The 15,107-nt window shown below is 37.8% G+C and overlaps 1 protein-coding gene across 1 annotated transcript in view; it reads right to left on the minus strand.

The window, feature by feature from the left end:
- The window catches only part of POLR3B (polymerase (RNA) III (DNA directed) polypeptide B), a gene marked incomplete at its 3' end in the record, with an annotated part of 66,379 nt that overhangs the window by 11,803 nt on the left and 39,469 nt on the right, over nucleotides 1-15,107 (minus strand). The window contains exons 18-22 of the mRNA XM_009698204.1: nucleotides 12,924-13,051; nucleotides 5,722-5,931; nucleotides 3,706-3,864; nucleotides 2,151-2,268; nucleotides 359-501 (exon numbers count right to left, since the gene is read on the minus strand). Of these exons, the coding sequence (XP_009696506.1) occupies nucleotides 359-501; nucleotides 2,151-2,268; nucleotides 3,706-3,864; nucleotides 5,722-5,931; nucleotides 12,924-13,051 (758 nt within the window). The remainder of the gene's footprint in view (nucleotides 1-358; nucleotides 502-2,150; nucleotides 2,269-3,705; nucleotides 3,865-5,721; nucleotides 5,932-12,923; nucleotides 13,052-15,107) is intronic.

Below are 15,107 nucleotides of genomic sequence, written 5' to 3' on the forward strand. Positions count from 1 at the left end.
CTCTTTCCTCCAGTCTCTCTCTTGATAACCCATGTACAAACCTATCACCTAAAACCAAATTCACACTTGGAAAAGAAAAAAAACCACCCAACCTCAAAACCCTGTTCTTGTTTAAAATGGACAACTACTGTATTTTCCAGATTCATAAGTCAACGGAGAGTTGTTTGACAATTCCTCTCCTCAGTTCCAGAAACATCATTGCCAAATTAGGTGAACTTAACCAAAAAAAGGGATATGGTCTTCTACCACTGTATTCATAGAAGATTTGAACCAGTCAATGGAAACATGCATGATGATATTATTTATCTATAGTAGGCACACTCAACATGCATTTATTTTTATTAAATGTGTAACTTACCTTTCTGCCCATGACGACTACTAAATTTATCTCCAATTTCTGGACGTCTAGTTTGCCTCAACAACATTTTGATCAGGAAAGCATCCTCTGCATTTGATGAAATCATTACCTTTTCAATATAAGAATCAGTCGCACCTTTGTAGCTAGTACAAGAAGACAAAAGATGAGTTTTATGTCTATGAACCAAACACAAGTTACAAACAAGTATCTGTGTATTGGTAAGCTTCTCGCAAAACTGTAGTCTTCATGGAACTTCTATATGGGAGGCCAATGGAGTAAAGATTATATATAAAGTTCCAGAGTACTGTATGTTTCTGGAAAAGGCTTGCAAGATACAACAATAACAAAGGGAGAATTAAGGTGAACTTGTAAAGAACAAGGTGTATTTTTTTTGTCACGTGGGCTCTTTTTGATGGAAAAAAGCTTCCCAGTATATTGCAAATTTCTGGATCTTCAGTTAAACGAACAAAAGCCAAACAGATCGTTCCAGTTGAAGAAGGGAGTTTAAGGAATACACCATGAGTATTTAATAACAAAATTAAGGCATAATATCCTGACTGAAACTATGCATCAGGTGCAGCTGTGGAAATGAACCAAGGGTAGAACAAAGTATGAGGTACATGAAATGAACTCTAGAGTCTGAGATGCAGAGACTTTTGGAAGGAAAGGAAAAAAAGAAAAAGAGGTAGGCATGACAGAGCAGGAAGGAAAATACTCTGGTATTAGCTTTTTTCCATATATTGCAGAATGAGGGTAGAACAGATTTTAGTATCTTATTTAGGAGATTATTTTGTCTTGTTCAGGTAGCTGAGATGGGCAAACTATGACACCTAAACTCAGAGCCCTGGATCCATGTGTTTACCTGGCAGGATTACTTCTCTCCTCTTGACAATTACACTGTTGTCTCACTTCATTAGTATCTTGTAGGAGTAAACCTACAGCTTTCTATTGGTTATGAAACACACAGAAGTGCATCAAAGCTAATTCTGCCTTTCTGATCTGGGCACCAATTGATTGCTTGCCTTGCTCTCTGCTAATTTACCAAACTGTCAAGGCTATTCCTGAAAAACAGTTCCATTATTTATGTATTTATTTATTTATTTTTACATTTAATGCAACATTGTCATCTTGCACCTCGGAAGCCCTCTCCTGTTCTTTGAGGATAGGATGGGAAAAACTCTTACTGAGTTTTCTTTCCCATTCACTGGTGCCTTGGTAAAGGACGTCTAATTGGAGTGCCTGGAATGAGTTGACTTTCAGCCTCTGAGACAGGGAGGCTTCCATCTCCTGGCCTCCTGCCTGGCAAAGTGAAGGCTAAGCACCAGTCAGCATTGGCCATTTTCTGTGGGAGCCAGTACAGAGGTCATACGCCCCCTCACTAAGTACACATGTTCTCCGCCCTCCCACTCATCCTGCTTTTCTCCTGCTTCTCCATCACTTCATCCATGAGTGACTCATATCCCCTCTACTACTGTCTTAGCTCTCTCCTTGGTTTCTCCTGGGAACCTACTCAGTGATTCCTCTCTATACATACATCTTCAGGAGGGTTTCTCCCCCTCTTTGCAATTCCAGCCTTTCAGGTGTCAGAATCTAACTTATTAGTGATTAAGTGGCTAGGCACTTCTGAAAAGAACCTAGGCTCTGAAAAATCCTGTGAAAAATCAAGACCTAGAGAACTAGGTCTAATTCGCAGAGGGAAATTTATTCTTTCGACTTTTCTAGAACAGAATATTTTCTCAGATACCTTTCCTCCGTGTACCTTCCCCAACTATAAAGTTAAGATGCAACATACGTTACTGGCACGTCTTTGTACTGTGGCTGCTGAGGCACACTACTCCCTTCCAGAGGAGTCTGGGTCACAGTTGGCATAGATTTGTTCACAAGGACTTGCTTATTTTCTACTTTTTCACCTACGAAGAACAAGGAAAAAAAGCACTGTGAAAACATATCTGGCTACCTATGTTAGAAATACGTTTTAAGCTTTAAAAAAAAGTAAGCTGGAAGACAAACTGGGAGGAACATGTCCAGGAAGTATGCCATGTTATTTTATTAAATATTACACGGTAATGGAATCATTAAACCAGCTTTTTTTTGGTAAACCAAAACAGAACAGCTTGCATGCTGGATGCACTATGAGAATAGTTATTCAACGTACCCTGGGTCTAAAGAACACACAAAAGCATCTGAAGTCACCTGCTCTCAGTATGGAAAAAACTGACAAGCAATGCTGTAACTGACAAATTTTAGAAATTCACACCTAAATTTGAGACATAACATCATTTCCACAACGAGTTGTGCAAGACTACTTTCAGCCTCTCCTTGCAATTACTTTTTCCTATTGCTTCTGGTCTCATACATCAGCTATTTTCCCCTCCATTCCTTTATCCTGCCCTTCACGCAGAAAACCAGATCAGTAGCATGCCCAATGATGCTAATGCACACCAAGTACTTGCCTCCCATCTCCTCCACAAAATTGCACTGAACTTCAGCCCATGTCCCTTTTCTGTCCACATGAACTATTTCAAAGAGATTTTTACCTACATGCTGAGAACAGCCTCAGTCTGGAGTCTGCCCCAGTCCTATCTATCCTAATACTTCAGAAGATTCTTGCCTTTTTTATTTTTAATTAACTTTGAAAGCTCCATTGTGATGTGTTAAAGAGCAAAAGTGACCCAATTGTGTTGCTATAATGGAATTAAGTTTAGTGCCTTTTACAGTACCTTTCTTCTTAGATCTCAGCAGATCTATTAAGCCATTTCCTAATCGAAGGAAGAGAGTAAGGGAGGATTCTTTCTCAAATTTATTTCCATTGGAAAGTTATAAACCCATCCTCATAACTAAATGTAGTTGTATTTATTTTCTTATCTTTCTCCAAACATATTTCTAAAGTGTTAAAAACACAAGGTTTTACTTCCTCAAACAACTGCATTAACTGACAGCACGCTAGGAGATTTTAGTGTATGAAATCAAAATAATACAAAATCAATCCTTAAAAAACAATGACAAAACATATGAGAGACAAACAGTAAAAAACTACAGTATTAAAAGTTTCCCAGTTTGGGGATATAAGAAGTGCTAATGCTTCAATAAATTCACACTGTTAAAGACTCACTCTTCTACTTAAACATAAAGCTCCCCTTTCTCATGCATAAAAAAACCCCTCAATGACTGGAGCCATGCTGCTTTCAGAAACTAACATTTTTAAACTTTACATTACGATACTGTCACCTTCAAGAAAAAAAATAATTACACTAAGTATAAAAGTGGTGCACAAGATATACCAACAGAACATTAATTTCTACCTCAGATTATGAACATGCCATGACTGAACATGTATTTTGACATACCTGGAGAGCAAATACCATCAGCATCTAAAATTTCATGGCGCCAGATTGGTTTACGGGTAGCTGCATCCAACATCGGACCCATAACTTTATCAAACGTCTGGTTTGTGTAACGTTTCAGTGTACACTTGGCATTCTTATATACAAGACACCTTCCAAAACCTAAAATGTAACACAAACTCATCTGCCTAGGAGTTCAAAGACTCTTTAGAACACGTTATCAGAATAAAACAACAATGCTGATCTACCTGTTGAGCTACAGAATACAAAATATTTTTTTATTAGATTATCCATTGTCTTGAATATGCATAACATTGTACATGGATACCTAGTAGCTCACAGTTTAAAAATCAGATCATGCATGCTACTTTTTTTAGATGTTGGACTACAGTCCAATTCTGAAGTTGTGCTATCTGCTTCTATACCTCTGCACACACATGCACACATAATTTCTCTTACCTTTGGTGGTCCACAGGGAGACATAACATAGGAGAAGAGACTGTAACAGGATGAGAGCAGCACCTCTTCCTTTTGGGAGTTCTAAGAAACCTGAACTTTTACTCATGTTTGTGGTAGACACAAGCTAGCGACCATGAAAGTACTGATTGAGTGTTTCATATAATCACCCCATTACTCACTTTTTCCCCCAGTTGAAAGAATTCTGAATTACATATATTGTTATAAAACAGGTTTGTTTTGGGGTTTAGATGAGAAAAGTAGCATCTCTGGAATTTCTCTTCAAGTACAGCAACTGGCCACAATACTGAACACTTTCATCCCATTTACAATCACAGACAGCCAAGAGCAGGGCTTTCTAATAATCCTATGTTGTTTTAGTTCATTTGAAAGATGGTTGCAGCCACATACAGTACATCTATATCTTTAGATTATGTCAAGTAACTCCTGACAAGCACCACAGCTCTCCCTGTAAATGTTACTAGTCTACCAGAAAAGAAAACATTCAGTTTTAAATCATGCCTGTCGTTGTTTTAGAAAAGGAGGCATAAATTAAACGCGGCAGACATTAATGCCAAAGATACATGTCTAGGAATACTATTATAGCTGCCTAGCAACTAGGAGGAAGGGAGTGTGGGGGGAATAAAGTGACGGAAGAATCTGATTTTGGCCACCCGAAACTAAAATCAATTTGATCACACTGCACTATGTCTTCTCTCAAGGGAATTTATTTAGAAAAGAGAGAGAAGAGAGACGAAGTTTTCAGACAACTCTCCTCCAATCCCCAGCAGCACTAACATAAAGCGCTGAAGAACTGTGGAAAGACCAAGAGAGGCTAGACTGGCACAAACATAGGTTTCACTTAGTTACCGTCTATTTGGTGCTTATGTACTTTTACTTAAAGTATACTGCATTACACAGATTATTTTTTAAGGAAGTGAGTCATTAGTTTATCTCTGAATAAACACTAAATTATTTTGCTTTAGACAATACTATTACTTTCTCTCAGAAAGTAGGCAATACTGCTATTGCTCCCTCAGAGCATCAAGTTCACGATGACACAAACTGCCAAGCATTCCATTCCTTTCCCGAATACATTCAGAAGTCTAATTTAATCTATTGCTTTTGTTACTGGTTAAAATAATGAGACCCCTCTGTTAGTAATGAACAAAGACTCAGGTAACCATCTAAAAAGCAAGCCCAACACAACAAGATTATTTAATTCCTTACATTTTTTGTAAACTAAATATTTTCAAAAAGGAACTATTTACACTTTTTTACTTGAGGTCAGAAGCTAGCCATTTTTTCTTATAATATCCAGACTCAGAAGTTTATTCGCATGTTGGGAACTTCACCACACTATTGCAAGCATGGAATTACTATCACTATTCATGCAGAAAACAAATAAAAGCATTCGAAGCAGTTTTGGAATTCTTAATTGGAGATGTACTGTTCATAACTGCAATAAGAGTTATTATAGGATAACACTACGAGGCAACAAGTTTATTAAAACATGTATTAGAACACACACTAGAGAAGTGGGAAAGAATTGATGGCTTGTACCTCTGTCCAAAGAGGCCTTGTTTAAGACAAGAGCATCTTCGATATCGTAACCACTGTAGCTCATCACAGCAACGGTGGCATTCTGTCCAGCAGGTAGTTTCTCAAAATCTATCAGTTCAATTGTTTTTGTTTTAACCATTGGCTTTTGTGGATAGGCTAGAAGATACATAAGAGTATCTATCCTGTTTCTTTGATTGTATCCAATAGTACCTGTATGTAAAAGAAAAACAAAAGCGTGTGAACATTAGCGATTTTCCTAGAAAGTGAGTTTTGGCTAAAAATTACCTAAATGCAAATTAACTGAAACCACAAACAGAGTAATTTAATCTAATAATAGAAATTTTTCAAGAAAAGAAGGAAAAAAAAAATCATAAAAGAGACTAAACCAAAACAACTTTACATTATTATATTTAAATAAAGATGTACGTGGCTTCTTAATTTAAGCTTCCAGAAAGAATTACTCATTTTTTCTTAAACAGGGAAAACCTAAGCATCAAGACAAAAAAAAAGCAACAAAAGAAATCAAAGTCAGGTCCTATATGGCTGAATGCAAATAAGATTTCTTTTTTAACCATGACACGGAATAAAACTGCAAGAATGAAGTTTGCTTTTATTGTTCTAATAACCATAGGGGTTTTTTTTTGGAGAGTTGAACTTGTGTTCCATAGACCTGACCCAAAATTTCATGAGAATCAACAGAAAGACTCCCATCGAGTTCAAGAGGAACTGTGGATCAAGCTCTGTGTCTTCCACATCATATTTCCTTCCTTTTCTGGGCAATAATTAGTTCAACAGCAGCCTGTGTTAGAATGTCACAAAGCATGAACAAAAGCATACAGTTAGCAGCAGCCAAGACTGATTTACTTTCTGAAATTAGAGGCTTCATTGCTAGAAGGACTACAGTAGAAGTTCACTCACAATATATTTGTCTTTTTACATGAAATTAATTTTAAATTTACGGTTCAGAATTCAATCCTTTGTATAGACCTCCCAGTTTGAGACTGAAATTTTTGGCCCTGTCCCATCAGACTGCCAAAGTGTCTTCTGAAATCTAAGGAAAAAATAATTAACACCCAGCAGGGAAACATAAACCGTTGTGTAGCAGAACAAAAGTTAAGGCAATCATATGTTATTAGAGTTTGCTGTACCAGGGCTATGCTATGTCTCTAAGCAATTAAGAAATTATAGTCTGGAAAGTTAAAGTTTTAAAGTTTTAAGCACTAAATATTCTGTAGTACTTGTGCTTAGGAGGTAAGTCTTTCAAAATCTTTCCATTCTCTCCTGCAATTTCAGAGGCTGTCTGCTTTCAAGGAAAGGTCAAAGCAGCCAGTGTATAATGAAGACTTCAAACAGCCAAAATAGAGTACAGCTGAACACAAATCTGCTTTTAGGGGAGGCCAGCTTCATGTTTTATATGCATCTACCTGCAACTTCCAAATGCCTGCATTTAAATAAAATGTCTTGAAAATCAAAGATCTAAAACCAGGCAGCATCATGGGCATTTCCAAAGACCTATCCTGTCCTTGGCACTAAGCTCTCTCTCCTAAACCACCACAGGTCTACCCTTCCTGAGGGCAAGAACGGGGAGATAGCTCAACAGATACTGTCTGAAAATAAACTGTTATAACCGGCTCTGGCATGCCTGGACTTTCCTTCGTTCTAGAGAGTTAATTTGAAGCCACATGCACAGCATTTTCAAATGGCAAGGAAGATTTGGTGGAGTTGACAGGCTTTACTTTTCTCTTGTTTTTAAGTAGTTGCTTTTCTGTCTTTTTCTTGGAGAAGGAAATCAATCATCCATGAGCAGTATTTTCTGTCTCCAGTAAGAAGCAAGCTGGTAGGGCCTGGATTCACCAACACTGAAGACCTTCCTAGTCACCTACTGCAAGGCCCACCATCTGAAGGCCCTATTACTTCTGATATTGTCTTAGCCTAAGCATTAAATACTGTTTTCATTCTGCTTTGATAAAAAAATCCTGATTTTCCCACTGTACAGCTAGGAAAATCTACTTCCCAATTAAAAACTTAGAGGTTTAGACCATTTTTTTTCCCTCTGCACCTAAAATGAATAATCTGTGTGCTTTCAGGATAGGTTGTCTGCTGCAGAGATGATCTTAAAAGTTTCGTGGATAGATACATTTTCTTGTTGTCGAGAGAAATCTCCTGAGTAAGCCACGCCAACTTTCACTTTTGAAATTCTTGCAATTTTTTTTTCCTCCGAGATGCTTATATGCTGCGGTTCACTGGTTAGGGATGCTGAGATGGGATGAAGTCTGGAGCACCTGATCATAGCTAAACTTGTCCTTTATACCCCAATAACAATCTGTGGAAGTCCCCTAATTATCAAGGAATACAGATGACACTCGTACATATTTCAGGTAACGCAAATTATTTCTCTCTCAGATGCTTCATGTATTTAAAAGTTGGCATTTTAATCAGAGGTTCAGATAAGTCTAATGGAACTGTTAATGTTTGTATCAGACCAGGAGCCATGAGTGACTGACATTACTGAGATTTTGAGCCTCAATAATGAACTTTATTCACACAATTCTTCAGGAGTTGAATGCTGTATCATATCAAATGGAAGACATATACATATATACTATGATGGATAGCCTAGCAGGAAAGAAACTGGTTAGAGAATGATTCAAGAGCACAAGTGAAATAAATTAGCCAAAAAGCATGCTGTGCATCAGCAATATTTGTCCTAATTGCTATGATTTAATGGTTATACAAATAATGCCTTCTCTAGACTGGTCTAACAAACCACAGACTTAAACCACAGTCTGCTTATTTAAAATTAAGAAGCAGCTCTCTTCTTCTGAGGACTGGTGTGTTGGGACGAGACCTCTGAGTGGGTGTTGAAATGAAGGAAGTCACTAGCTTTATTTCTGTTTTCTCTCAAAGAACAGAGTCCTTGTTTGTTTCAGCCAAGCAGTCAAGAAAAAGTAAAGTATAATTAAAGTTCACCATAACAAACCCTGCTCACAATGACCCACATTTATAATTATCCCAACAGCAAGAACCAATTTTTTTCATTGGTAATTAGCCCTGTTTAAAGCAACACACACAAGGTTGACCTGGATACAACAAAGATCATTTTCTTGCTTTTCTCGGTGTGCATTCTTCCCTTTTTTCCATTTCCTGACAAGATTTTTTTTTCATTTTAAAGTATCATTTGATCATTCTTCAGTGTGAAGGAATCACTATAAAAATGCAATCTATTGGTATTTAGCATAAATGGGATACTGTTATTCTGATGCAGAAAGTTTTGAGAACTCACCAGAACAAACAGTCAGCTAAATAAGCATTTATCCAATTCTCTAGTATATTACTTACAGCAACATTAAATTGTACAATCAAAGTTAACAAGGATACAGAAATCAGTCTACTTAAGATATAAGCCAAAATAGCTATTATCGCACATGCCAAGAAAAGAATTGCTGTGCTTCTATATTTCCCCTGATTTCACCATGGATTTTCCACTATTCTGTCCTTTTATATGAGCACAAACCAACAGAGAAAGGAGTACAGTTTTTAAACGCTGCACTGAACGATGTGGAGGGGGCTTCAACTCAGTTCAGAGAGATTTTCACAGTACATGTATTAAGTAATCTGGATATTCAGCATTTGAAATACTCTTCTCATTGTAGAAAGATTAAGAAGTCAGTTAAAAAGATTACCCATAATCTAGGGGAAGTAGTCTGGCTCATTTCTGTCTTGGTACTGCTGTGCCTGCTACCAAGGAGAGACGAGCTGGCAAAATGAGACTGTGCCTCAGAGCACAAACACTGCTCCTCAAAGAGCAGCGGCAGAACTGAGCCCTGGCCACAAAGCATCCAGGTCCAGCTGTGATGACCAGCAACAGCTGGTTTTGCTTTGATGTCTGTTTCAATTCTCTGCCAATAGGCTAGTTGTACAAAATTTGGGAGCACTTTAGCTCTCAGCCTACCAACAAGCCTTGCACAACTGTCATAAACCAACAACCCGCAGCACTCGGTTCCTTGAAGCCCATTTCTCTTCTCAATTCAATTTTAACACATTCACCAGGTTGTAGCACAAGGCAAAGCAGCTTTACTATTTCAAAGAGCTATTCAAATACTATTTCAAATAGCAAAGAGTGCTTTACTATTTCACAGAAGCAAAGCAGAACGCACACGATACAGTAAGAGAGGTTTTTTTTGTAGTATCAAAGCAGTTGCTTCAACATAAACCTCTGCAACAAAGCTCTCACCCACTTTCCACCCTACCCTCAAATACTTTCTGCTCTTTCACAGCTTAAAGTAATAATTAACACCTAAACCCTCAATTTCTTATTCAAGACTTGTGTTATGACATTTGGGTTGAAACTGCAGCACACAGTTGGGCTGTGAGAGCGTACAGCTTGCTTTATGTACCCACACTGCCGCTTTCACAGATGCGCATGTGCAATATGGTGGATTACTGGCAGGAGAATGTGTATGTTTTCATTTCTTACATTAGGCTTTTATACAACGCTTCACAGTCACAGAGGTACACTGTGTAAAACTGACTGATTTTCTATGTCTTAATGGAATTGAAAAGCTCCATTTAAAATTATTTCTCTAATTGTAGGAGCCTTTGATCCTCTTAAACATTATTTTAGCAACACATGGAATGCAGACAGTACAGACTCTTGTATTTTAACCTTAAATATTTCTCAGGTTTTAAGCTACAACTGTAAACTTTGCACTGAAATGTCAATGTTCAGCTGAGCTCCTTGCAGCTGCTGTTGTATTTGCCACCTAATCATAACTTCCCCTCAGTCTTGCACTTCAACCTGCAACATATGGTAAACTATCTATGCCAAACCAGGGGGATTTCATTTCAATTTCATTTCACTGAAATCCAGTTTGTTCACTAAGCACAGCCCTAGTCCTCCAATAAGATGATTCATTCTACCCATGAAAGGGAGGTACATTTAATGTTATCCTGCAGAAACATTAATATTTTAATACCTAACACTTGTCAGGGATACTGGATTACAGGCCCCATTGCAAGCTCTGATGTCCACCCTTCCACATTTACTTATGCTTCCACACCTTTCCTTAGCTTCATGTTGCTTAAAAAAAGGGAAAAGACTGTTCAAAGCTGCTGGCACAGCCCTGTGACGTGGTCAGAGGGGCCAGTGTGGAGTAGCACAAGGCCCTCCTTTCCCAATCTCAGTGTTGGGGCTCCCTCCATGCCCCTGGGTTTTGACAGCAAAGAGTGACACAGTGGACTTGGACATGAGACTTTCCACATGGCAATGTTGGACCAGGAGCTGCTCTGCCATTTCAGGATGGGGAAAGAAAGCAAGAAGCGTGGATGGTTACTTAAATGTAGGGTTTTGAAGCACAACAGCGCATGTCTTCATTAATACAAACAGAAAAAAGTATGTGTAACGTTTCAGGAATATCCTCTAGGTCTCATTTGACCAGTAAGTGTAGAGAAAAATCTTTTCTGCCCCTACCTATTGCCACTTACGGTGGCTTTTTTTAGAAGTAGTTATTACAAAAAGCTTCAGGTGTTTGCAGATACTTCAGGCAGAGCAAAATATAGCTCAGGTCATGTGCCAACTTTTAAAATGTACTTTTATCTAGCTGCTTATTCTTTAGAGTCAGGTGTTTTGTCATAACAAACCGAAACAAAGGCTTTTTTTTATTGCTCAAGATATTCAATGGCTTTTGTGTTCCTAGCGTCAGCAGGAACGTCAGAGGATTGTATCCAAGGAGCTAAATGTGCAAGACCTAGGGTCAAAGCAGCTGAATACACCAACCTCAGAAAACACAGACAATGAATTGCAAATGACACTCAAAACAAAACGGGAAAAAAACCTTCACACAGAAAACTACAAAAGAACTCCACAGATACTGAATTGGCTTTCTGTACACACTGATCCTGCTTAACTGTGTGTGGTAACTAACCAAACCTTCTGAGACTAATAGTCATAAAATAGAGACTCGGGGGTGGGGGAAAGATAATGGGATGGGGGAGAACTGTAAGGAAAAAGATTGCATCGCTCCTGGTTCCCCCCCCCTTTTTTTTTTTTAATTTAAAGGGAGGACATGCATCTGTTGCTATTTTCTTCTATTTTGGTGTGCTGAACATGACAGTTCCGCACAAGGCAGTTACTTTGCTATTAATTCTGCTGGAGAAGTCTCACAAAAGCTGCAGTGTTTCAGCTTTGAACATGCAGCACAAACCAAATGGTTTAGTAAACCTAACAGAAGTGGTAGTTTTTTCATGACAGAGTTGTTCTACTGTAGCTCTCAAACTTGCGAGTAAGCCATCAATACAAGACATAAAACTGGCACATACAGCACAAGTCCGAATACAGCTGCCTGAATTGATGTACTACTGGTCAGGTTCTTCTTGGGACTCACTCTGCCTTGATCACAGGCCATATGACTTGGATGCTTTAATGCTAGTTAGTTGTGTATTAAAGGATTAGAACTTACCTAGTGTCAATTACCCACAACGGCAAATTTACAAAATGGTTGGTTTTCAATGACCAGCTATCACATTTGTAAAAAGATTTATTAAGTGATCAGGAAATTAATTTTGTTTCAGTCATTTTGCCGAGAGGCTGTTACTTACCCTCTCCATCCAAAATAGAAAAAGCCCAAAATCTAAACTGCAGCTGCAGGAAGTTTTCAAGTAAGTAAGCACTCTCTTTCACATTTCGATTCCTCTCCTTCCCTAATGTCAGTGTAACTATTTATTTATTTATTTTTAGAGCACCTACTCAACTATTCAGGGAAATTATCCTCTCTCTGTGTTCTGACTCTGTTTGTGAAAACACTTTTTAACTCTTTTTGTCTGGAAACTCACAGCACATCGCAGCATAAAGAGAAAAAAAACCCACTCTGCCAATCCTGCAGCTACACTGAAAACTTGAAAGTTATGACAATTATAAAAAAAAAACCAACAAAAAAAGCAATAGTGCCCCCGTTTCTCCAATTTTCTTTTAAGTATTAAGACCTGCAGATATGGTTTCCATTAAAAAAATGAACTGGTATTTTTTTCTTCTTAATTTTTCCAACTTTCAGAGGTAAACTCTTTCTTCCTCAAAGCTACAGAAGTATTCTACCTAGCAAAGCTTTTACGGGAACTAGGAAAGAAATAATTTCTCTGTTTTGCCACTTTTGTTACATAGCTTCAAAAACTACATAGCACTCCAAAAAGGAACAAAAAAGTCTTACCCATTGCTTGTTTCCCCATGGCACACTGGTAAGTGTTTCTTGGGGACTGGTTGTGGTGAGGATATGGAATCAGCCCAGCACAGACACCAAGAAGCGTGAAAGGCTCAATCTCCAAATGCGTTGTATCTCTTAAAAGAAAGAGTACGAATTATAGCAGCCTTGTGCACAAACATCTTAACTAGAATTTATTTAACGTAGTAGCATCTCATAATACTTCATTTCAATTCTGTTCAGGAAAAGGTAAGTCAGTAGGACCTCAAAATATGGATTCACTCTGGGAATTTTTTTTTTAAAAAAAAAAAAACCAAACCACAAAAAACTAACTTTTGGCTTGAAGTGTTTCCACATGAAAAGAAATGAAGGAAAAATAAATGAGCATTTATGAATTTCCATCATGAAGAAAAAGCCTCTAGATAACGACAACCTGAGGGAGTTCAGTACAACAATACAACATCAGTTTATACCGTAAGAACCAAAATGCCTTAAGGAATGTCTTGTCATGTAATGAGAGTGCTCCACATCAAATTACCAGTCTCAGAGATCTAGAAATCCACTGGGGAGGCAGAGGAAGGAAAAGCAGGACAGATTCTGGTACTGAAAAAAATAGAAGTGTAGTTTTACTCTTCCAAGGTCAGTTATATAATAGCAGTTACAGAGGGAAAACCTGTGTGTCCAAATCAGATCCAGTGCCATAGGTGATACGGTGTAATAAAACACTATTTGAAAAGCTCTGCAAATATTGTGGAAGTGATTATGTTGTTAAAAGGCAGTACTGATGAGAAGTAAAGAGACAGGGACAAGGAGTAAAGACTGAGAGATAACAAAATTTGTTCTAGCTGGCATGAGCTTCAGAGGAGAAAGTCCATGCTCAATAAAGACAACTGATGCAAGCGGAGTGACTAAGAACTAAGGATGGAGTGTACAATAAGCTTGGCTGGAGCAGATCTGAATTTAAATCAAGATAAGTAACTAGGAAATGGGGAATTTGGAAATAAAGATAATTAAAACTAAATCTATCCAAAGCATATCTTTCACAATGTTCCGGAGTTATTACGCAGAGCTTGGGTTTAGGCATACATTTCTCCTCCCACACACCTAAAACCACTGCATTCTGAAAATCCCATATTTAATGTTTGACTTCTCTTGGAAGTCTTTTGAAAGACTTTTTTTAATTAGTTAAACAAATCAATTTGAATCCTAAACTTCAAGAACTTGCAGAGGAAATGACTGGAAAAATCTTTATTATGACAACACTCAAAAGATGGCAAAGCATCACAAGCTCAAAAAGGCTGAGGAATTACCCATGAGTACATACAGACTGAAGACAAGGACCAGCAGGAACTTGCATAAACAATGTATGTACTACTGGAAAAAATGAAATCTGAAAAAAAATCTGGAAACCCTGAGGAGCAAGCTTAGTGAAATTATCTATCAGTCCCAGAGATCTTTATAAATCACAAATATGCTTCAGCAATGTAAAAATCACCTGCTGTCCAGAGGATAGCCACTATTTTTCTCCACTTGATAAAAAGCAGCTATGTTAACTGAAGCCTGTCTTAAGAAAATATGAATAGTAGAATAGTATGATTCTATACTACTCATAGTAGATTCTACTATGAATAGCAGAATCCCAATTGCAGTCAAGTAATTGCAAAATGGTCTCAAGAGCCAGTAGCAAACTTAAAGCACAGACTGCTCCCCCATTCTGTAGAACTTCACAGAACTTCTGACACTTCTCAAACCATAAAACAAGAGGCTTAAGACTTACTGACAGTGAAGTCAGTGAATTTCTTCAGAAGGTACTACTGCATGGAACTACATATACATTTTCAGATAGCACATTCAACACAAGTATTTTTCCATTGAGATCAATCCTATTTCAACAAAAGGAGATGTAACAGATGTGGATCCTAGTATATTACGAAGTATTCCACAGTGCTAGTGAGAGACTTTCAAACTTGCACAGAGCAGTTCAATTTCTGCAACTCAAAATGCCACTGCCAGAAATGGGCCCAAGAAAGGAAGGGAACCTCGTGAGTTTGAAAATCAGTTACAAATGTGTAAGGAAGAAATTGAACACATTAAATAGAGCCAAATCCTCCAAAGAAAAATCCCCTAATTGGATTGGAAAGGTAAAGAGAGGATACTGTAGCAAAAAGAAGCCTACATTACAAAAGCAGGAAT

The sequence above is a fragment of the Cariama cristata genome, unplaced genomic scaffold (genome assembly GCF_000690535.1).
Source record: "Cariama cristata isolate BGI_N322 unplaced genomic scaffold, ASM69053v1 scaffold13474, whole genome shotgun sequence".
NCBI classification, from domain to species: Eukaryota; Metazoa; Chordata; class Aves; order Cariamiformes; family Cariamidae; genus Cariama; species Cariama cristata.